Source organism: Anser anser (genome assembly GCF_964211835.1).
Source record: "Anser anser genome assembly, chromosome: 4".
Lineage (NCBI taxonomy): Eukaryota > Metazoa > Chordata > Aves > Anseriformes > Anatidae > Anser > Anser anser.
The window spans coordinates 3,031,681-3,054,490 of NC_139724.1; the positions used below are offsets into that span (position 1 = coordinate 3,031,681).

A 22,810-nucleotide genomic window follows, 5' to 3' on the forward strand; every position below is an offset into this window, starting at 1 on the left:
CCTTGGGAGCCCATTATTTCAAAATTTGAGTGCATATCTACCTTATACTTACTGTAATTTTATCTGTCCCTACTGAGGTATTATCATCACTGAAAAATCACTAGACTTAGACAAATTTACACAGGATGTGTCTATTGAATTAGGATACTTCCAGGCTGATGTAGCTGTCCTGAACCCTGGACTCTCCCCCCTTTTCTCTGGAATAACTGGTATCAGTCAGAAGACCACTCACACAAGTAGACCAAAATAGGATTATATGTGGCTTGCAAGGTGTACTGGTCTTTGACTTAGCACATCTGCTGGTTTCTGATGAGCAGGTCTTCACTAAACTTTGTGGATTTGTAACCTCATTCAAAAAGGACAAGAAAATGATTGAAATGAGCACTAGGATTTTGAGGAAAAAAAAAAAAAAGCTAATAAAATGAACACTCAAATCCCTCTCATATTAAATAGGATACTTTATCTCCTATAAATTCCAGCTATGGAAACTGTATCTTCCTCTTCCTATTATCCCTATTCCACCCACGGGAAAATATAAAATGGCAGCCTATTGTAACAGAATTGCCAACCTATTTTTCACAATCCTATGTTATTTTTCACAGTACATCAGGCAGGTGACAGCACCAGATACTGCCACTGCCCTCAAGCACTCTGCTGTTTTCCATACTGCAAGCATCACAAGCGGTACTCAGGTACCTGAGTCACTTGTGGCAAGTTGAGCACTCTGTAGCTTTTATCACTTGTCTCACAATATTTAAATTATGAAATCAACAAGCAGAGCTTTCTAGTCTTTTATTTGCCCATCCTCAGAGGCAGCATGAGCTCGTAACTCCTGGTGGGATTTTAAAGCACTTAGCACTTCACAGGAGGCATTTAATGGGAGTGGGTCCAATGGCTGCAGACACTCCAATCCAGATGCGTTTCTGAAGCAAATCCATTTAATTCTATATTCATGCAATATGGACAGATTTTGTGGTCAAATTCAGAAGTGCAGCTGTGAGGAAAGCAAAAGAACTGAAGGAAGGCTACATTCAGAAGCTGCCAAAAGGCAAAGAATACCCTTATGCAGCCTGGTAGCTCGGAAATGTTACTGGGAAATGTGGTTTCAAACCCCATTATGCGGGTGAAGCAGCAGTAACAGGATCCTTCTTACTCCAGAGGAACAACCCTACCACAGCACTGCAGAGTCCAAGGCTGGCAACCGTGCCATGTCTGGGATCAAGAACATATTTTAAGTCAAAATTTATGTGGTGAGGTTGACCATAACCATCAGGATGACTAGGACCGTACATGTCAGTGATTTTTTTTTTGCAAGCTGAAAACATTTCACGCAGCTCTGATCTTCCTTGTTTTTAATCTCAGCTGAGTATAAAACAACCACAACTACTACCTACAGCAGTTGTAAGTTTTGCAATAGTATTTTGTGAGGAAACATACAGCGTCCTTCTCATTGCTTGAAAACAAAGACCTGTTCTCATATCTAATATAGTAAATTCAGTCCTCAACACTTCCTATGAGAGTATGAACAGCAACTCTGACTCCTTACAGCTGGACACGGCTGATGTATTTCTGTGGTCTGTATCAGCCTTTTTTCACTCTTTGCAGGCAGACTGAATTCCACAAATGACAGCATAGAAACTGAAACATTGCATGGCCTACACAAGTTATGTGCACTCACGCCTCTGGCTGCAGAAAGTTCAGAATGAGCTGCTGCCTTGCATTAACACGCAGCACACTGTGGAGAAAGGAAAGCTTGTCTTGGTGCTAAATCAGAAGCAAACTCTTGAAATATTTGTATTTGTCCCTGAGAGAGATATCTAATGCCACCGCGTTAAGTAACTGAAAGCTAATGCTGCTGAACAGATTTTCTTTGCAATATTACTTATTATCATATTTATTAAAACATAAGCAAAATGAATACAATGAGGTCTAGTAAAAAGGCTACAAAAACAAACTACAGCATAAACAGTTCCTATGGTACGCATTCAAATTCTGTAATTACTTAAACCAAGCAGCAGCAGAAGCAAGCATTGCACTTTGAATGTTAAGGGCCAGCACAACTGAAGCCTTAAAGCAAGCTTTGTTCCTCCATAATCAGCACCAGTGCTGTAATTATTTCCCAGCCCACAAGGCTGATCCCTGCTACTTATGATGATGGAAGCTCAGATTTAACCAATGCAACTCCTCCGTTTCTGTCAGCCACATTCTTGTACTGCAGAAAAACAAAAGTTTCTGACACTTCCCTTTTCTCTCCTATGCCTACCAAAAAGTTGTGGGTGGAGGAGAGATGAAGTTAGTCGTATGCTGAGCAAAACCATGCAGCATTTGGGCTGCTCCTCCCAACAAAGCAGACATATACCATAACTACCTTTTTTTTTCCAGAGGCTCATTTGTAATTCTAACTCTCATAAAAGAACATAATACTAAACCTCACAAGCTTGGCTGTTCAAGCGTTTCCCTGCAGAGCCTGATTCCCTCTGTCCTTTTTCTCCTCTGCCACCGAGCTAGAGGTTTTGGCATTTTGCATCCCATGGAGTGCTACGAGCGTGCACGCGTACTGCTATTGCTCACAGCACTTCTAGTGTTACCCTACATATTTGCACCAGAAAAGCCTCCAAATTTCTTGTGAAGTCCAGGGAAAATCACCAAACCTTTCTAAACCATCTGAATTTCAGTTGCTTTCTTTTCTGGAAGACTGGCACCAGGTATCACTGCTGTCGTCTGAAAATCACCTGTGGAAGTCCATGGTACTTTTGCCTTTGAACTGAGCTGCAGCAGGACCAGACCCTCACTGAATGGATGTTCTTCAGGCCACTGCCTGGTGCAATTACTCCTCCTGGCACAACACTCAGATTGCTGTTGCATCCAGCAGCACTAATAGCTTATACTATTCCTGTCTAACCCAAAGCAAACTGACCCCACAGAAAGGTGACTTCTTGGCAGAGCACCGGAGCAATCTACAGTTCAAGGAACATTTAAAATCAGCACTGGTACCAGAAGAATGGCTTCTGCTTCTCCTGTATCTTGCTGTTACATACTTCAGAACATTAGGAAGCAAGAATGTATATTAACAAAAGTAACCCTCTACTTTACACTTGAAGCATGAAATATAATACACTTCCATCAAGTTGCTGCCATTGATGTTGTGTTCACTGGCTTACACATCTGCTAACAGGCCAATAGCAAACCATAATTTACAAACACAATGAAAGTTTAAAAGTATTTTTTTAATTATTTTTTTTTTAATTAAAAGCTCTGCATGGTTGTGCTAACTTCTGTACATGTTTCAACAACTTGTTACAGAGTTAAGAGGGCATCTGAGCTCACCAGTACAGCCTTAGACTAAAAGACAGCATCACACTCTTTGTTAAAGTCAAATGTTTTTCTCCATCTCTTTAAAATATTGGCCTAAGGTTGTTGCAAATAGTCTCCTTTGAATAAATCTCTCAGGCAACTCAAAAGTGCACGTGGTCAGGCTCTTTTCTAGAAGGGTTTCGGAGAGGGCATGTTGGAGAACTGCACATGGATTTCTCCGCTCAAAAAGTCTTTTGAAGTTTTTTTCCCAAAATATCACAAAGAAATAAAACAGAGGGTGGCAAAAGAAAAAATAATTTCAGATTAAGAAAATTCTCCCTTTATGTTGCTTTGTAGCCTACAAATTAATGAAAATGAATTAACCTACTGAGTTATCAACAAGTGATACTGTCGACCTCATTATGACTAGAGTGCTACTTCAGTCTAGAGTTAGCACTACTAGGAGTGTTAGCTGCTAAATGAGGGAGTAATTAATAGCTGGTGCTCTGTCTCACTGAGACTCAAGCAATAAAGACACCAACCAAACTATGAAGAACTATTGCATTCACTCCTTGTGAGTTCAGAAGACTTAATCAAAACAAATGTCAAAAGTCCATTACGCATTCTTCCTTTCACGAAAAGTAATTTTTAATACTGTGAAAACTGACAAACCTCAACGACAAGGCAGGGAAACATTACTGTAAGTTGCATTTCAGACTACCAATTCTCTTTCAAAATACAGCAGACTGCTGATGAACCCTTAGACTTGCGGGTCTAACTTCTGTTAGAGCTTGGAGCTGCCAAAGTAAAAGGGCTTTGTAAATACATACTATAAAAGCATAGTTCATTTTCCTAGCCAACATTATGACTGTTGATTCATATACTTCAGAAGCACGTTGGTTTTTCTTGCTACGTTAACGAGAAATAACAGCCATGTCTTAAAATACCTAGGTTCATAAAATATAGAAAATAACCTTAAGGGAATCATATTTCTAATGCTTATCAGGTTTTTCAACCTATAAAATACTAATTACTAGATTTTTTTTAAAGGGACTATTTAAAGGCAGGTAATTTTGCCCATGGACATTTCTAAATCTCTCCAGAAATAAAGAAATATCAATGATTTATGATTTTCAGAACAGATAATTGTGCTTGAATTCAGATTAAAGGGAAAATTCCATAATAATTTAACTTGACATGAGCTGAAGGTAGCATTCAACAAAACATAATTATGTAATGACTAATCCCTGCATTTAACATACTCAGAAACATTAAATTCCATCGGATTTTGGAAACAATTAAACTGGGGAAATATTTTTATCATTTATAAAGATAGCTCTGTGAAAATTTAGGATATGATAAACAACTGCTAAAACTGAAGAAAGCATTTTCTTCTGTTACCTCTGTTCAGGAAAGCTTATTCTTAACGTTACTTATTGTTTACTGAATTGGCATCTAGTCTAAAAATAGCATTATACTGAGGAAAAAATGCATATATGACTGCTTCATGTTTTAAAGACTACACAGATACCTCACTCTTTCAAAATAAACTACATTTCCTATGTAATTTATTTTTTTATAATTTATGTAATGTATGCAGAGTGTGTTAGGTTTTCCCCTTAGACTGCTGGGACACAACCTGGACAGACCCCACTCAAACCCCTTGAAGGAGGAGGAATAACCGAGGCTTCAGCAGCAGCTGCCATGCCTTATTCCCTACCCTCTAGAAGAAAAGTATGCTTCCAGTCCTCATAAAACTTAAAACACACCAGTGATGCTTACTTATTCAATGGAAGGTGGTGGTCTTAATTGAGAAAGCTAAGTGAACCCACTCCAGACAGCTTTGTGAGCAATTTCTTGTAATTTCTAGAGCTGGTGTTTGCAAGAAGCTAAAATGGCTGTATGAGCTCAATGGATGGCAAAGGCTAAGAAATCATGCTCTCTAGCACTGACGATGTAGGAGGCCCATCACAGTTCATTCTTTGTGCTTGGGAAGCCCCAGAGAGTAATCAATGTCCTCAGGGAAACAGATTATCCAGTACACAGAGGAAAGCTTTTCCTAGCTTACCAGAGCTCAGGCATTCCAAATATTAATTTTATTTATAGGTCTGAAGGGATTATTTTAATATTTTCCATTTTGTACTGCTTGTCAAAAGCTCAAAAGACTTCACATAGTGTAGAAAATTCCTGAGTCAACCCAGATGTCAGGTAATATTAATTATTGAATAATATAAGATTTTACTTTTTTTTGCACACCAGTCAAACTTTTTTTCTTTTTTTTTTTCTTACCCTGATAAACGCAGGTATAAAACCAGCTTTGATCTTAACCTCAATGCAAAACCACAGATTCTAAAAGTTAGCGGTGGTATCATCATCTGTCTTCCAGGAACGCTTTATCTTTTCAGATATTAATTCTATCTTATCAGATATTAGTCTTTATAAGAAATTATGCAGCATCTATTCTTTTGCATTTACATATTGTGCTTGCATTTATCTGGCTCTGATTTCACTTATAAGGTGTCAATGTATAAGAAGCCACTGCTTTGCACAATATTGTTAACATGCCCTTACAAAAGAGGAACTTTGCTAGCCAGTTGCAGAAGGGAGCTACTTTTCAAAGAAAATGAATCTACAGCAACCCTAGTCATGCTCTGCTCTAAGCAAGCAAGAGAAAATGAACACTAGAAAAAACTAAAAAACTTTTGATGTTTCCAAGTGATTATCATGTTAAATATTCTCTGTCCTGAGGTTGAGTCTTTTTGCTAATATTGTTGCTTATTGCTAAGACTTAAAATTTATTGGATGTATTCAAAAATATTTTTGAGAAGTACTTCTGAGAGAAGAGCAAAAGAACTCAGGTCTAGATTTAATCTCTCGTAACTGCATACCTTGAAGTTTACCAGCTTCTGTCCCCTGTAACACAGCAAGCGTTTTCTTGACAGGAGGTCCTTTAACGAAACTTTCTTCTAGATAGCAAGAAAAGATTGTCTCTGTATGTTTTCAATAAGGAGCACATGTAAAGCCCCAGTTCTTCTCCTGTTCATTAAATTCTTTGACGCAGACAGCAAACAGTACCTCTCTCACTTTTATATCCTAACTTCCATTTGACATATGCCTGCTGTAATAATCTGCAGCTTTTCTTCAGCAAGGAAGATAATGTCTCAAAATATTTTAGATCATTTCATTTCTTATTCTTCCATCTACTCTTTTCCAGAAATGAACAGCGTCCACAATCGTGGGCTTTTTGAGTTAGTTTTGACATTTCACCATCATAGCCAGCATTATCTGACATTCTCCAACAGCAATATTTTTTTTTTAAATGCATGCTTTTTCTAAGTCTGAATGTCAGCATGTATCAGAAAGGGGCAAGGAATTTGACTGAGGATTTCTTGGTGGTATACATAAAATTTTGGAGAGTATAAAGCTCCAGTGCAGGAAAACAGCCTTCTTCAGACTAGCGGAAAGCTGCATTCTTAAATTAAATTAATTAGGATTTAAATGTAGTTTTAAAATAAACGTGTAGGTAATTTACCAAAGAATTAAGGATCTAAAGAATTTGAGAATACGAAAAAACTTTTGAAAGGTATCCCCCTGCCCCAGATTCCTGTCAGCACAGCTTACATTCGGTCTGCACAACGTCTCCCTAGAGCAAGCTGGGCACCCCGCACTAGGCCCGACCTGCCCCTAGGCCTTCTCCTGGGCCCGTGTAGAGCACCAGGGCCCAAAGACATGGCTTGTGCTATTTCTTTTCTGGGTGAAACTTCCTGAAACAACACAAATTTTGTGCCATGGGCTATTAAAGAAGAGTTGTATTTCTTGTTTGTTTGTTTGTGTCCTTTAGCAAGGTGCCATGAATAAGCTGTGCACAACATGGTGGACAGCCTGGGACAAGGCCTTTGGGACCGCGGTTTGCTTGGGTAGTACTGGAGAACCACAGGGTGTTCCGATAACTTAGTATTGGGACATCAGATTTCAAACTGGAACATAACATAATGCAGTAGCATGTTCAGTCTTTTCCTCGGCTCCCAAACTTTCCCTGAATAAATGCTTTTTACCAGGTGAATGCTTCCTCTTTACAGCTCTTTTCACTGTTGCAGTAAAACAGAATAAATTGTGCTGTCAACACGTTCAACCTGATGCTGCAGGCTATGAACATAAACATTCTCTGAAGTTTCTATTCACCTGGGGCACCGAAATTTTAGACCGTCTCATGAGGCATGAGTTACAAAGTAGAGCTAATATGAAATTTCGACTGAATGATTTACTCATTTTCATGTTATTTCAAAACAATATTTAGAAGCAATTTTACTTCCCAAATTTCTAGGCATTGTCCAGTTTGTGGTCATTTTGATCAAATCTGGCTTTTAGTTAGGAGAAAGGCGTTCACCATAAAGCTTGAGCTCTCAAATCCCCATTCAAAGAAATGCCATTGACTTCACTCGAATGTCAAGACATTTTGCAGGCCTGCTGCAGACACTTACTTGCATACTTATTTTAAGTCACAGTTACCACGCTACTAAATTTGATAGTACTAGTCACTCATTGCAAACTTAGATCCCTGGGCTATGAAGCAAAAGTAATTGGATTTATGGAATAGAGTTACAAAAGAACCAATCTAAAATGTTCTATCACGTTGCAGTCACATCAATGGTGGAACCTTAATAGTGTGTTTTTACAGTACTAGTAATTTCTCGGAAGTGAGAGGTAGCACTTTAAGCACAAAATTTAAGTACCTTTTTATAGCCATATCTAAAACAATTTATTTTATAGAGAACATTGAGCAGCAATAAAAACATATCTAAATAGTGTTAAAAGCATATTTGAGTTTACAGTTTTCCAAAACTGTTTTTTGAAAAAAGAATAAAAATCATGGCTATTCTAACCATCTGAGGGTAATCAGGATTGCAATGCTAATTATCATTTGACTAGAGATTCTGCAACTGAGCTTCAAGATGTTAATCTGCTTGGACACAGGTTAGCTGGTCAGCTAAAAATACTACCCACTGAATGTTTACTTGCAGGCTGACATCTCACAAAAATAGCAGGGGAAGCCTCAGACTTCCGCACCCCAGGTCACTGGGGATCAGGTGCTTCACGTGGGACAGCGTGATTAAAGGCTAAGGAAAATCAATGACCATACTGCTTTCAATGTGATAAACTAGCATACAATATTTCTATAATGCCCAGGCTGCCTTGTGCTGTTTCTACCATGGGAGTGCACATCTGAATGGGATTTTATCTTGCTTTTGGTGAAACAATTACCTCTACAGTTCCAGCAAATGTTCTTAGGGGAGAAGACTGGCACTGAGGAGTACTAAACCTCCTGCTGCTTCCCTTGAACTTGAAAATGAAGACGTGTTTTAGAACCCACTGAAAATATCTGAGGTCATGCACTAACTACGCAGTTGCAAAAAAAATCCTTCTAAACTTTTGTGAAGGCCATAGAATTTCAGCATTAAATAGCCAACAGACAAAGGAAGTCCTCATTAGAGCTGAACAACAATGGAATTACCTTTCTTTTCTTCAGTAAAATACATACTTTCCACCATGTTTCTGTCTTTAGGTTATTAAGTGATGCTTAGTTGGTACTTTTCACCATAAAATAGAAAAAAAATTGAAAAAAAAAATTTAAGAGTTTGTGTACACGTAAATAATGAGGTTCTAAATTTGTTTACTAAAATATTAACTGAATGTTCTGAATATAAATACATTAAGAAAATTCACAGATATTGTGCAAATTTAATGATTTATTTTGCTAACATCTGCTCTCCTTGGTATGAATTATTCAATTCCTAGCCCATTCCCCAGCATTTGTATTCATTTAATGAGCAATCCAAGCAATAACAAGCCCTGAAAAACTAAGTATAAAACTGAAAACATAGACTGTTTCTATATTTTGGAAAAACGTACCAACATATTGCAAATAGTGCCAGAATAATTTATTTCAAAAAAGTCAAAATTCTAAGTTTGTTACAAATTTAAACCTATAATTTCTTTGTTAAGTTATTGCCATCATTATCATATCAATGAGAGCATGTCCTGGAAGACAACTCTTGTTTTAGGTATGACAGAAACCCCAGACTCTAAAAATTCCCCCATGCTTAAACATAATAATACAACAAGTGTGAAAATCTTTACCAGAAACTTCTTTAGGTGACTGAAAAATGTTTTTGCAATTCAAATTAGAAATCTAGTCACACACTAACACATTCATCTTTGCAAACTATTGCCTGAAAAGATACTGTTAGTCTCAATCAGTTCCACTTTTATTATTCCTTCAAGCACACCTCCCTTTAAAACTTTCAAGCAATGTCTTCACACATAAGCATTAGGATACCATTACATGATTTTCAATTTCTTCCTTGGCTCTGCAAACAATGCCAGTCCACACTGTCCTTCAGACAAATGTTTGCAACAAAATTCTTTTAAATTATCCCCTACAGCTATGCAGATGCTAGAAAAGAAGTATTCAAAATAGCTTAAAACAAAACAAAACCATAAACCTGACAGCTAGCATGCTGCGGAATTTATTAATCACAGCTATCTGACAGATGAGCAGAGGATGGTTGCTTACGTGCTGCAATACCTATTGATTACCAACCAATATTAGGGATTCAAATTCTTTGGAGGAAATAATATCTTTCATTAAAATGAGGCATTGCCCGTTACCTGGGGACCCATGTCTCATTACAGTTAAAATGGATACACTAAACAAAAAAGCAATATCTAACAGTGCAAAAAAAAATTGTGAATGTCAGCAGAGTCCCAATTCTCCAAACAAACAAAAGAATGAGACTATCAGTATAGGGAAAAAAAAATTGTACGACGGGTGGGCCTCAGCTTTCCAAATCTGCTGTTCAGACAGTGTTCAGTCTTACTCTGTCACAGCAATACAAAACCAAGGGGACCAGGAGCGAGGTGGATTTTGCAAAATGCAGATGCCTCAGAACATTTACACGGTACCTATCTATAAAGAAACCAGCCAGAAATACTGACAACCTTCAACTTGATATCCAGGTTTATTTTCATTGTACTTACCTGTATCTGAAGAATACTACATAGCAACTTCCTCAACTAGAACAAAACGTTTTTTGCGTAACTTGAGTATTCTGAGGAATATACATAGTGCTCACTGTTGCAGTTAGAAATGGAACTTCACAACATTAGGTCCATTCGCATCAGACTACCAAAACATACCTTAAATTTTGATTACAGGTACTCCACTAACGTATATATCCAAACCTGCAGGATACTAATAAGAAAGAGGAACCCAAAAAGGTTTATGCAAAACTTTACAACAGCAACACAATTCTATAGGCACTGACAGCTTTCTATAGGAAAATCCCACTGAAGAACAAGCCTGAAAACATAGCTTGAGATAAATCAAAACATCTATATGAAATAATCTAGCCTGAAAAAACTAGGTTTGGCACTGGGGGTCCTGCACTTCTCTCTTGTGAAATTGTGTCCTTCAAATATCTTACCTGATTACATGTATTAATGTCTATTCCACTTTTCAGGTATTCCACTACTTTGTCCAGATTGCCAGCTCTGGCAGCTCGGAGAAAGCTTGCATTGCTGTCAGACTGTAAAAACACAAGAAGAAAAACATCTCTAGTTAGCTCCTGCTTAAAAGAGACCACAGTTTCACCACAGTGAAAGGTTTCCACATTTTATGTTGCAGGTTAGTAAATACTGTGAAGACTTTATATTGCATCTGTATTAACATACAGATACCTAAACAGGGCAATATTGGCACAAAAGAACTGTCAACCTGCCAGAGTGAGCAAAAAAGGGCAATAATTGCTTAAGTTCAAAATTGAGGAAGAAGCAATGACAAGACAGAAATCATAGTAAATCACATTAAACAATAAGAAAAAAAATGTATCAAACTTCCTAGGCATAGTTTTCTGCATATGTGCTCAAAACTCAGGAAAAGAATTAACCTGTTGTTATTGGTTAAGATACTTAACAAAACATATGTTGGCTTTGGATTTGTACTTGGCATACAAAGTTTTATCACTACAATTCATGTTCATGCAAATGCACTGGCTTAGCACAGTGGCATGTACTGGAGAAAAAAATAATATCCAAGAGCAAAAAAAATCCAGTGAATAGACTTTATCAGCTGTAACGCAAACTGGGACATGATAAATGGGTAAAAAAATATGTAATTTTTTAAAAAAAATCACAAAACTGAGCAGGACTGCAACTGTAGCTAACCATGGAACAAAGCGGATGAAGTACTCAAGCCTGAATATCTAAATCCAGGATAATGTGGCAAACATGCTTGCTCATAAACTGCCTGCACTCGTAAACCCACACTCAAAGTCCCTTTAGCATTTATGGGTTGGGAAAAAAAAAAAAAAAACAACCACGTTTTCATTTCTGAGCTAGGTTTTGGGATGTACCGTTAAGCAAGGGAGCATGAAATGTTTCAGCCCTCTCACCTTTGTGTACCACAATGCCACAAAATCGCACTGGCTATCTGATCTCAGCACGCACGTCAGTGTTCACCCACGTGCAAACCCACATGCAGGTAAATTGGCTATCAATGCAACTGCTGATTCCAGGAGAACAAGAAGTTGTGCAACAGAGGTGATATTTGAACAGAATAAGCATTTGGGAATGCACATAGAGACACAGAGGCTTTCATACTTCAAGTAAGTAAACAGTAGGAGTGGGTTTGAGAAGGCGGGCAAGGCTGCTCAGTGGGGACGTGGTTAGAGGTGCCTTGTCTACTTCACCTCCCTGCCAGAAGGAAAATCGCTCTTTTGCATCCTGAGAATACCCTGAAAGCCTCCCAGTATCCGCTTATTAATACTGATCGACAAAGCAATTTCTTTTGGTCACCCGATCCGTTCCAGTGCATGTATTTTGGTTGCCCTGCTTATCGCACTGCATGAACTCACTTCACAGCCACTGATTCCAACCTATTTTAATCTGCAACAGATGGATGTCATCGAAATGATTCTTTTTTACAACTGCGCTACATGCCAAGACAAAAATATTTCCTTTTAAATTCCTTTCAGCAAACTTCAGCACATTTTCCACATCTTTTACCGTTAAGAAAACAGACCGTCCTCCTAAACACGCAGCGGGGCGAAGAGAAAGGTAGCACAGGAATTCACATTGACAGAAACCTCTTGCAGCTTCAGGCTGGAGTCAATCAAGCATTTCGATGAAGCTTGACATAGGAGCGTATTTCAACAGGCTCTTGAAGGAAATCCCATTTAAGGCTGAAGAATAACTATTAGCACTGCACCATCTCCTATGTTGTGTACGCACACATACACACGCAAATACAAAATTGTATTTCGAAATTTAAATGTCTTTGAAAAACCAACTACATTGGTAAAAATGTTAACCACGATCAAATACCAGAGCACACGAGATAAATTCTGACACTCCTGAAATCAATGGGAAACGCATCTTTGCCCTAAATAGGACACACATTTTACCTTTTGTCCCATTTTTAATCATACTTTACTACAACAAATTAACATGCCAAACCTGAAATTGTCTGTTTTTATACTATTAAAGGTTGTTAAGGGAGAATGACACTACAAACATTTACAACTTCTTTTTTATTACAGATAAATACATCAGAGCTTGTTTTTCTTTCCCAGAGTAACATGAAAGGCTAAAAACCTTAAGCTCCCAATTATTGCTAGAAGTTCAGATGGCAGCTAGGACCATATTAATATATTTAATTTGTTCCTGCCTAAGAAGATCCAAACGGCACTTTCAAAGTAGATTCTCATTTTCTTGATGCATACTTTTGTCATCTCAAAATTACTGCAATGCACATCACTTCAGGATTCATTGTGTACACCCAAGTGTTGATCAAAATGCAGAATATACACTTCTTGTCTATGTGAAGAATTATTACGAATTAGTTACACAAGATTAACCCCCTGCGCAGGAACTTTTATAAGAAGCATCTCTTGCTGTGTATGTTCGCGTTGTGAAATAATAGTGCTTAACAGTGGAGAGAAGAGCAATAAGATTGCTAAAATCCCAGTGAAACACGAGATCTTGATGCTCCTTGTAGGTGCCTTCGGAAATACCAAACCACATAATCTTTTTTTTCTTTTTAAATATACTTTCTCAAGGTAACGCGTACTGATATCATATTAGATGAATATAATTGTGACTGTTCTCTTTATAGTCCTGCCTATCCTATTTCAAAAGGTCCTCACAGGCTCTCATGAAAAGTGTAAGCAAAGCAACTGACAACACACCCAACATGACTGATGCCTAAAACATCACCACGTCCTTACGCAGAGCCAAATACTTAACAGTCAGGAGTATGACGGTCAATGAAGACTATATCAAATGACAAAGAGGGTCTCCTATTCTCTTTTTTATTTCTTGAACAAGCAAAGGTATTAGAAATCAATGGAAAATATCAAGCTATGGCACAGAGGAAGCAAGCGAGCTCATCATGCCTGGCATTTTTACAGCCTGTCTTGCATGACATTTCCACCACAGTGTCTCAGATCATCTAGGGTGTCCTAGGGTAGCCATCATCGTCTAGGGTGTCATGTTATTCCATACAAAAATGATGTTCTTATTTAAATCAAACTTGAACACACAACTAAATGACACGAAGCAGCAGTTCAGCTGCTTCACATACAAATTCATGCACAAATATCAGTGAGTGCTGACAGCTGAAGGAGCATCCAAAGGTTCAACACTGTGTTTTAAAGCTTGGAAATCCTACAAGTTAGGAGTAACTCACATCTCTATTTTCTTTCCTGGTCTGGTTGTCAGCTCTGATTTTTCAGTAGGTCATTGGCAGTTTCTCCTTTTCCCTGTGCTATCAAGGTCTTAAAAAAGCATTTTTGTCAGGACTGCGCTCTCAGCAATTTACTCACTTTGGCACATCACAAATTCAAATCCATTTTGAGAAAATTGTCTCAGTAGTCAGCAGCAGCAGTTTTCTATAGTTTTACCATACTAGGAACCCATGATTTGTGATCTGTGGACTTTCCCAGTTAATTCAGTAATCTCATGAAATATTTTGTTTCCGTAAATGCAGATTTTTGCTTGAATTCATGATGCATTTCTGTGGCACAGAAGCTGGAATACTGGTCTTCATTAGCTTGTTGGCTGGTGAAGACAAACTGCCAACAAACTGTCTTTCAAAAATACTTCCTTACAAGAAAGAAAATTAAAACATGGTGCCAGAATCCATTGCATCCTATGATATTTAACACATCATCTCTCCCTGTGTACACACCTCTGAGATTTTTAGGAGTTATACACCTATATGCAAGTCATACGCAGAAGCAAGCACTCTACTAATAAGGAAAAGATTACAGAACAAAAGTATGTGGTAAGCAGCTACCAGCAAGCCCCTGAACATGCGAAGCTGGTGATCTGGGAAATTCAGATATTAACACACTGATTTGCAAAGTCTCAGCTGGCATCTCGGCATATCCCTTGGGGTTCAGATCATTCGAGTTAGGGACCACTTTGTTTACATGGGGCCACTAAGACTGCAGTTTAATCACTATGTTATTAACATGCTATTAAAACAAGGTACAGAGGGCTGAATAATACTTACCTGGTATTTTATACTATGGAACAAAGCCACAACCTGGCTGAAGTAGCAAGCTTTTTTAATGTACTTTTTTGAGACACCTAAGCTATACGGTAAAAATGCGCTATTAACAGTAGCTAACATTAACTTCTGAAGGGCACATAGAGAAATTTCTTTTCACAGAAACCAAGACTGAATCTGGGCTATTTATTTGCAGCTCTACAGATACCAAATATCGCTGACAGACTAGGTCAATAGACATTGTTAAAAAGAAATAACAAAACCGGCCAAACAACAAAAAGCAATGTTCCAATACAACTGCAGTGAGAGAGTACTACAAGTCTTTAATGACTATCTTTTAAGTTAACCTTAGAATCACAGACTCATTAGGGTTGGAAAAGACCTCCAAGATCATCTGGTCCAACCATCACCCTACTACCAATGTCACCCACTAAACCATGTCCCTAAGCACCAGGTCCAACCTTTCCTTCTTTGTTAACTTTTGACTGAGGATAAATTAACTTCAGCCAGAAATGAGAATTTTCCAGAACACTACAAACAAATAAGCTATAATGCAGAAAGTCATCGTAACCTTAGGTATTCTCAAAGGAGAAAGCAAAAGTGTTGTCTATAAGTAGCTAGCTGTCAGACATTACATATAAAAATGTAAGAGAGAAGGGACAGAATGCACATTATCTGATTTAAAAATGCTGTGGATCCAACTTGTTTCATGCTAATTGCAATGCCAGAATATTGCCTGAATTTGAAACATGTCTCAGAGAGTCTGAGTAATTAAAACTCATATGGAAATCAGTGTTTTATATTCAAATAGCCAGAAACTTTCCCTTCTGGGTCCTCTGTCCTCACTCTGGTTGCCATTCCTGGCTCAGCATACCACATCACTTACAGCACATACCATGCGCCTGCTTCTCAAATGCATTTTATAGATATGTGTAAAAATAAATCATGGTGCATAGTGTTGAAGTCATATGCTGTATCGAACTCCTAGGTATTTCTCAACATATTCAGATTTCCTGGTAAAAAACAGTTTCGTGCTTAACAAGAAAAGATTGGGGCATAGGAGCCTTCAGTTTTCTGTAACTGAAAACTGCTTTCATGATAGCATTATTCAAACCATCCAAATAGTCCTTGGAAATCATTTCTACAGCAAAATTACTCCGGAAGGTTGGCTTTTATTTTTTTTTTCTCCAAATAAGGAGAATGAACCAATGCCTATCCATAATCACAAACATCTCCATGCTAGAACAGTCAAGCAACAAAACCTATTGAACATTTATTAATTGAATGACATGAAAAACAGAAGTCAAAACCGGTGCAAAGTAAACAAATAATAGCTTTACACCTTAATTTAGCATTTTTGATTTGTGTAAGTTTTGTATGTGTCGAAGTGTGTATCTGAAAATGAAAAACCCTTTTAAACTTACCTTTCAAGCATGCACTCTGTGACATTCTACTTTGATTTTATGGAGAAAATTTAACCAGCCATGATTTTTGAAGAGTCTGGCCCTGCAAAAACTGATTTTAACTTGCATGCATTATATAAATCAAGACGTTCAAACCACTAGTAGTTATAAAAACGTCCACGTTAAATTGAACCCTCTATTATTGTTGTACATAAAACCAGCACTAAAACAGAATTAGTCAATGCATCAATCTTCAGGTTTATCTGACTGTTGATGCCATTTACAAACTCCAGAACAGTGAGGAGGTGTTTGTTCAACAGCTGCTTCTATAATTAGTAAAATGCTGAAGGCTTGTTAACTCTTTTTTCTTCATTAAAAAGCTCTTAATTGACTGGTGACTCATCATGTTAATATATTCAGGTAACGCCTGGGGTTGAGAAGTCAGCCCACCACAGACGGAAAGTTGCGTCACCTAAACTCAGACTTTTGTGGCTTCTTGATGTTATTCAGTACTTAAAAGACACAAGGAAATAAAAATGACAGCAATGTGAACACATTCCATTATTTTTTTTATTATGAGCTTCAATTTCTGCTTGTACCCTTGAGGCAACCACTAAATTTTTTCCCAATTGGCTTGGTTATTCTCGGATTTCAGCAACCATCTGCTCAAACCAGCCATGGTTTAATTGGGTGCAACTCCACAAAGCAACACAGATGAGGTGTTACCATGACCCAACTCATTTGTCACATACGTATCTTTTGCCAGTACGGTCGCTTTTTCCATACTAGCATCCAAATGTAAAAAGATAGGACTTGAAAAGGAATGTTTTTTTCTCAGGAAATGCTTTCTGTAAACCTTGCCAGCTACTCATATTTCATCTTTTGCACCCTGATTTATTTTTTTTTTTTTATATATTGGCCTGAAAGTGCTGCTGCCATCCGAAGGACATCGCAGTAGAACAGCGGTGATTTTGTGAATTACAAGCCTAAAATGCAGCTATGACTGCAAGGCTACAAAGGCTTTTTCTTTTCTTCTCTTTTCTTTTACTAAACCATCGCAACAGAGTTTCAGACTGCAGTTCTGATACTTATGCTAAAACATGAGCTAAGTCTTGCACTTGCAATGGCATTTGTAAATCTTTTTGGTAATTCGTAAATGTTTTTAATGAGATAATAACAGTAGTGGAAACATACTTTCCCCGGCTTTTAACAAAGTAATGTTCATCATCTGAAAGAAAAGAAATACAATAGTGCTTTACTTTCAAGGCCACTTCCTTTGCTAAGTATGTTTTCCTTCTGTTATTTTGCGGAAAGACATGAAGGAAGATAGATTAAATGTCAGGTCTTAAAGATATTACAGTATCTCAATTTCTGGATGAACATGCCCTATTTCCTTATAACAATTTAAAAAAAAAAACATAGCTTTTCCCATTCAAGCGTGTAAAAGTACTTTAGATCTAATTCATCTTGCTACGTACCTTTGCTTGTGTAGAGTTTGTTAATAAACCACTGAACTAAAAAGCCCACAGATCTAAAATGACAGTCTTAACTAAACACATATGTCTCTTTCATAAGCTAAACTGTCCTCTTGCCCAGAAAAAAGATACAATTGACCTTACAAAAAAGTAACCTGATAATTTTCTTTTTCAGAGAGAGAAAATGAATCATAGGAACAATGAAGTACAAACAGGAAGACAAGTCTTCAGAGACAAAAGATCACTAGCAAGCCAAATATCCTCTATCAAGATATTGCTAACAACATCAAAAAAATGATTATTTTAATCCCAGGGGTCTAAGTACATGTAATAAATACCACATTTACTTATCTGTCTAGGTTGGTGGTGATGGTTATAAATTGGGAAAATATAAATATTCTTTTAAGTACATATGCACATGAATAATTTCAGGCAGTTTGAATATTTAGACCAATTAATCCTGGAAAGTTATGAAGGAGATGGAGAAGATGGCATGACTCTTGCTGGCACTGAGCTGGCCCCGTGGCTAGAGCTGCCCTCCCCATGGCATTGCACACAGCACGTACACGGGCCCATACTTTGCAAAAAAGACTATTGCTACTTATAGCAAAAGGTGCTGCGTAATAACAAGACAGTGAAATAGCTGTAAGTAAAGAAAAAGCCTTTGTGCTATACACTATATACAACCTCGGATTAAAACATTCATTGATTTCAAATCAAAAACAAGTTTGCACATATTTAAACTAAGAAACCAATTGCCCAGTACAGGTGGCTGTGCTAGAGGTGATGGGATTCAGAGGTGGCCCTTTCACTCCTGTGCTCCTCAAGGTGAATACTGTCTCATTAGACCTGCTACAGGACACGTAGGAGCCAAGACTATACAGTGCCAAAGTAGGTGGGAAGATTAATGTTATTGCATCTATTATACATAATGGTAAAAGCTTTCTTATGGCTGCAGCCAGACAAGAGACAAAGAGGCTGCAGCCAAAAGAAGATATAATGTGTAACGATATTCAAGACTTAGAGTGTCCTTGAGAAATGAATTTCACTGGTATCATCGGATGTGGAAAGAGCTGCTGCAAAGAAGAAGCTAAGAAAATAAAACTCAGTCAAGGAATGCATTACGATGCACATCCATTATAAAATTACAATTGTGTTATAATGCCATTATTCCCATATTGATGGGAGAATTCCCAATTATTTTAAGGGATGACTTTCATTTTACGTTCGTCGTTACACAGAAACACCTTCAATTCCTTTGCAAACTCCTTTTTGAAATTCCAGCATTTGCAGAATACCTTTTTTCCAGCCATTCTTTTCTTTCCACTGGAATGTACAAATGTTTAATCAGTTTGGGCTTGTTTAACCAGGGGAAGAATAAAGGACTACATTCAGCAAATCATGCTTCAGACTTAGCTTATTTTTTAACACATCTTTAGGTCCAATAGATCTCAAATTAAACATGTTCTTTGCTAAAGGATGGATACATGCTTAACTGTTTTCTTGAGTTTGGGCCAATATTAGAAACAGCAGCAGCAAAAGAGGAAGAGAAAACTAATGCAAAATCAACCCTTCCTTGAGCCAAGAAGCAAATGTCTTCTATAAACCCTTTATGACACTTAACTGCCACAGACATCTGTAGGAGTCCTCCCACAACGTTCATTTATTTGACATACTGGACCCACTGCCAGCTGACTTTTACTATTTCAATGAAGGATTTGTGAGAACTGAGGCAAAACTTCACAGTTTTCTATGAAAAAGAATAGAAGTCTTTTTTACCCAGCTGGAGTTTCCTTCAAATTACTGTATTTGAAATGATATGTTATTTTAATCCATACTCATTTTAAAGTATAAAGCAACATCAGTAATAGGGTCCTAATCTAGAACAGCACTTCAGTACTAGCTGAACTTCAGGCACGTGTTATCCCTGATGTCCCACTGGGCTTAGTCATGTCCTTAAAAACAAACATTTTGGTATAAATCCCAGCTTGGAAACAATGTGTGCAAGTCTAAGTTACACTGATCAGGAGGAATGTAAAAATAGAATCTCAAAAGCATCTGGAAAACACAGTCTGGATTAAAAAAGAAAAAAGAGAAAGAACAAAGAAAAAAAGTAAAAAAAAAAAAAAAAAAGACTTGGGTTTAATAAACTTGAATGAAAGTATCATTTTGTCATTTCCAGAAACAACAAGGATTATGGTGTGTTCACAAATGAACCACAGGATCATTCTAATGTCTCCTGTATGACACTCGCACTTACTGAAGTCTCTTAAATACTGATATGGAACCAAGATTTCTGCTAAATGAATGGAATAGTATTAAAGCAAGCAATAATATTTAGGTTCACCTGGACACCGTGTATTGAGATTTTGAGGTGTTTGGAACAACTTCAGAACTTGGCAGACATTTACATGGTTTCTGTGGCAAGTTTCCATTACTAATGATGTCCCTAAATAGAGAAGTAATGATGTGAGAACACCTCTAGAAAGAATCAGGATGCCATTCCAAACATACCTAACAGAAATTCGTTTTTAACTTAGTTTAACAAAAATCTAGCCTGCAGACGAAGTTTCTGACAGACTGCTGACAAAGAATTCTGTCACTATCATTAATTTTTCATCCTTTTCTATCCCTTGTCTTATCTCCGAAGGGACATTTTCTAAAAAAAGAAATGTACTAACACCATCAGTGCTAATGAATCAGACAGCTTTACTTACCTAAACACCATTAACCGATTGGCCATTGATTCAAATTTACTGGTACCACAAACAGAAAAAATGATTTCATGTTCCTCTGAGATGGACTAAAATAGATGCAAACAAAATGGGTGTTACTGAAAGGCAGCAGTTTCTAACTCCGTGCCAGTTCTGCCAGCAAGACTCCTATTAAACACCTTACTGTACAGAAAGGTAAAACAGACACTGAAGTAGTAAATGAAGAATTGTTAGCTCTATCCCTCTATCCACTGAGGGGAAGGAGGTGGGGGAGGCAAGGTTTCCTTTAGTAGGTTTTTTAAATAGCCCAGTACCCAGCACGGACAGTTTCCTTTTTGTCTCTCCACATTATTAGGTAATTCCCAATCAACTGGGAATTACACCAGAAGCTTACGTAAAGCAGACAAAACCTTTCTCTTCCTTAACTGGGACATTTGCTGGGTGTACATTGACTATGATATTAATTAGTCATTGTTTCCCCTTAATTCCTACCGTAGCTGTACCTGTGAAACAAAACTCCTGTAATCCTGGGGCCAAATTTCAAATAATCCAGCTCAGGGCAGCAGAGAAAAGAACCAGTTTCACCTGACTTCACCTGTGTGAAAGTTACATCGCTCATTCAAGCAGGTCATACAGGCTACCTATAATATCAAATTATATTTAATAATAATAATAATAATAACAATAACAACATGGTACTTCCTAAAAACAGTTCATTCCACATCAATGTTAAGAGTCTAAAAAACGTAGAAGGAATAGCTCTGTGGCTGCATTTCCCACTGCCTGGAAAGCCCCCAGTTTGGAAATCTGTAACTCCCACTTCTGACCTGCTTAACACCTTAAAACTTTCTGGCTTCAGTTCCACACGCTGTAGTTACAGCGCAAGAGTCTGGATCATGAGTCCTACTCCACCACCTCCCTGGGCAACCCGTTCAATGCCTGACTGCTCTTTCTGAGAAAAAATGTCTCTTAATTTCCGGCCCGAACTTCCCCTGGCGCAACTTGAGGCCATTCCCTCTTGTCCTATCACTAGCTACCTGCGAGAAGAGGCCGACCCCCGGCTCCCCACACCTTCCTTTCAGGCAGCTGTAGAGAGCAATAAGGCCTGCCCTGAGCCTCCTCTTCTCCAGACTAAACAACCCCAGCTCCCTCAGCCGCTCCTCACAGGACTTGTGTCCTAGGCCCTTCACCAGCTTTGTAGCCCTGCTCTGGACACACTACAGGGCCTCGATGCCCTTCTTGTAGTGAGGGGCCCGAAACTGCACACAGCACCCAAGGTGCGGCCTTGTTGGTTGTGGTGGTTTTTACATGTTGCTGTTACCTCAAAGCTGAACTCAGTATCAGCATTTGACTCCCCACTTGAGAGTTATTTAGCACCATATAGTCAATTCAGGATAGTCAAGCAAACATGTTCCTGATTTCCCCAGCAAGATGGCTCTGAAGCAGCAGACTGTATTTTGATCTTAGTTTAGAAAAGATTAGATTATGCACTGTAATTCTGCCACGTGAACTGGCTGAGTACCAGCTGAATTATTCTGAACCTCGTATTTGATACTAGAGTCTTCCTGCTCAGCTTGAGGTGGCACTGCCCTTCAGAGGAGACCAGGACAGCGTGCATGGCCACAGCCCCACAAAAGCAGAGGAAGCCCTGAGCTAACAAAGCACTGTGCTGGATATGACATTCCTGCTTGGGAAACGGCAATGTACGATTTCTCCCTTCAGAAGACAGCTTGATTGGTATCTCTAATCTACAGACCTTTTTTTTAACCATTTTTATAAGGAATCATAAAAATAAATATACTGAGGTACTGTACACCCTCTTAGTGAAATAAAGCAATTCTCCTTTGCAGTCCCCCAAAGGAGTGTAACTGAATCCAGAGCAACTCAGTCAGTCCTCACCAGAGGCAAACAAAGCCAGGCCCTTATGATGAAATGTACTGAAGCCATTATCAAAGTGCCTGATCTCTGCCTGCTATGAAAAGCTCTGAAGGCTGAACTGAGAAGTATCCAAAAAAAAAATCACATGCTGCTGGATTTGGCTCGCTCCTGCCTCCTCAAAGAGCTGACCTTATCCTGAAGGACAGCCTGGTGACTGTAAATTCAAAGAGGGAGGGAGAACTGTTTCAGAGTTTGCTTATTTGTGCATTTCTTATCACAGGGAGCCTCCATACACTGCCTAACAGCTTCAGGCCACTCACCTTAAGGGAAATACTACAATGCCCATCCAAACCAAAATAACATAAAATCTACATATTCAGCGATGCCTCCCATCACACAGGGAAGTGCTGAGCTCTCATTGCCCCTCCTCCTGACTGCATGCTTCCCACCATGACTGCTGGAGCTTAGTTGTTAATT

General features: G+C 38.2%; 1 protein-coding gene across 35 annotated transcripts in view; it reads right to left on the minus strand.

The window, feature by feature from the left end:
* The window catches only part of ANK2 (ankyrin 2), a 352,274-nt gene that overhangs the window by 137,682 nt on the left and 191,782 nt on the right, over nt 1-22,810 (minus strand). For all 35 annotated transcript variants that reach the window (XM_083833351.1, XM_083833341.1, XM_083833344.1 and 32 more), the window contains one exon: nt 10,779-10,880. In XM_083833351.1, coding sequence (XP_083689477.1) covers nt 10,779-10,880 — 102 coding nt within the window. The remainder of the gene's footprint in view (nt 1-10,778; nt 10,881-22,810) is intronic.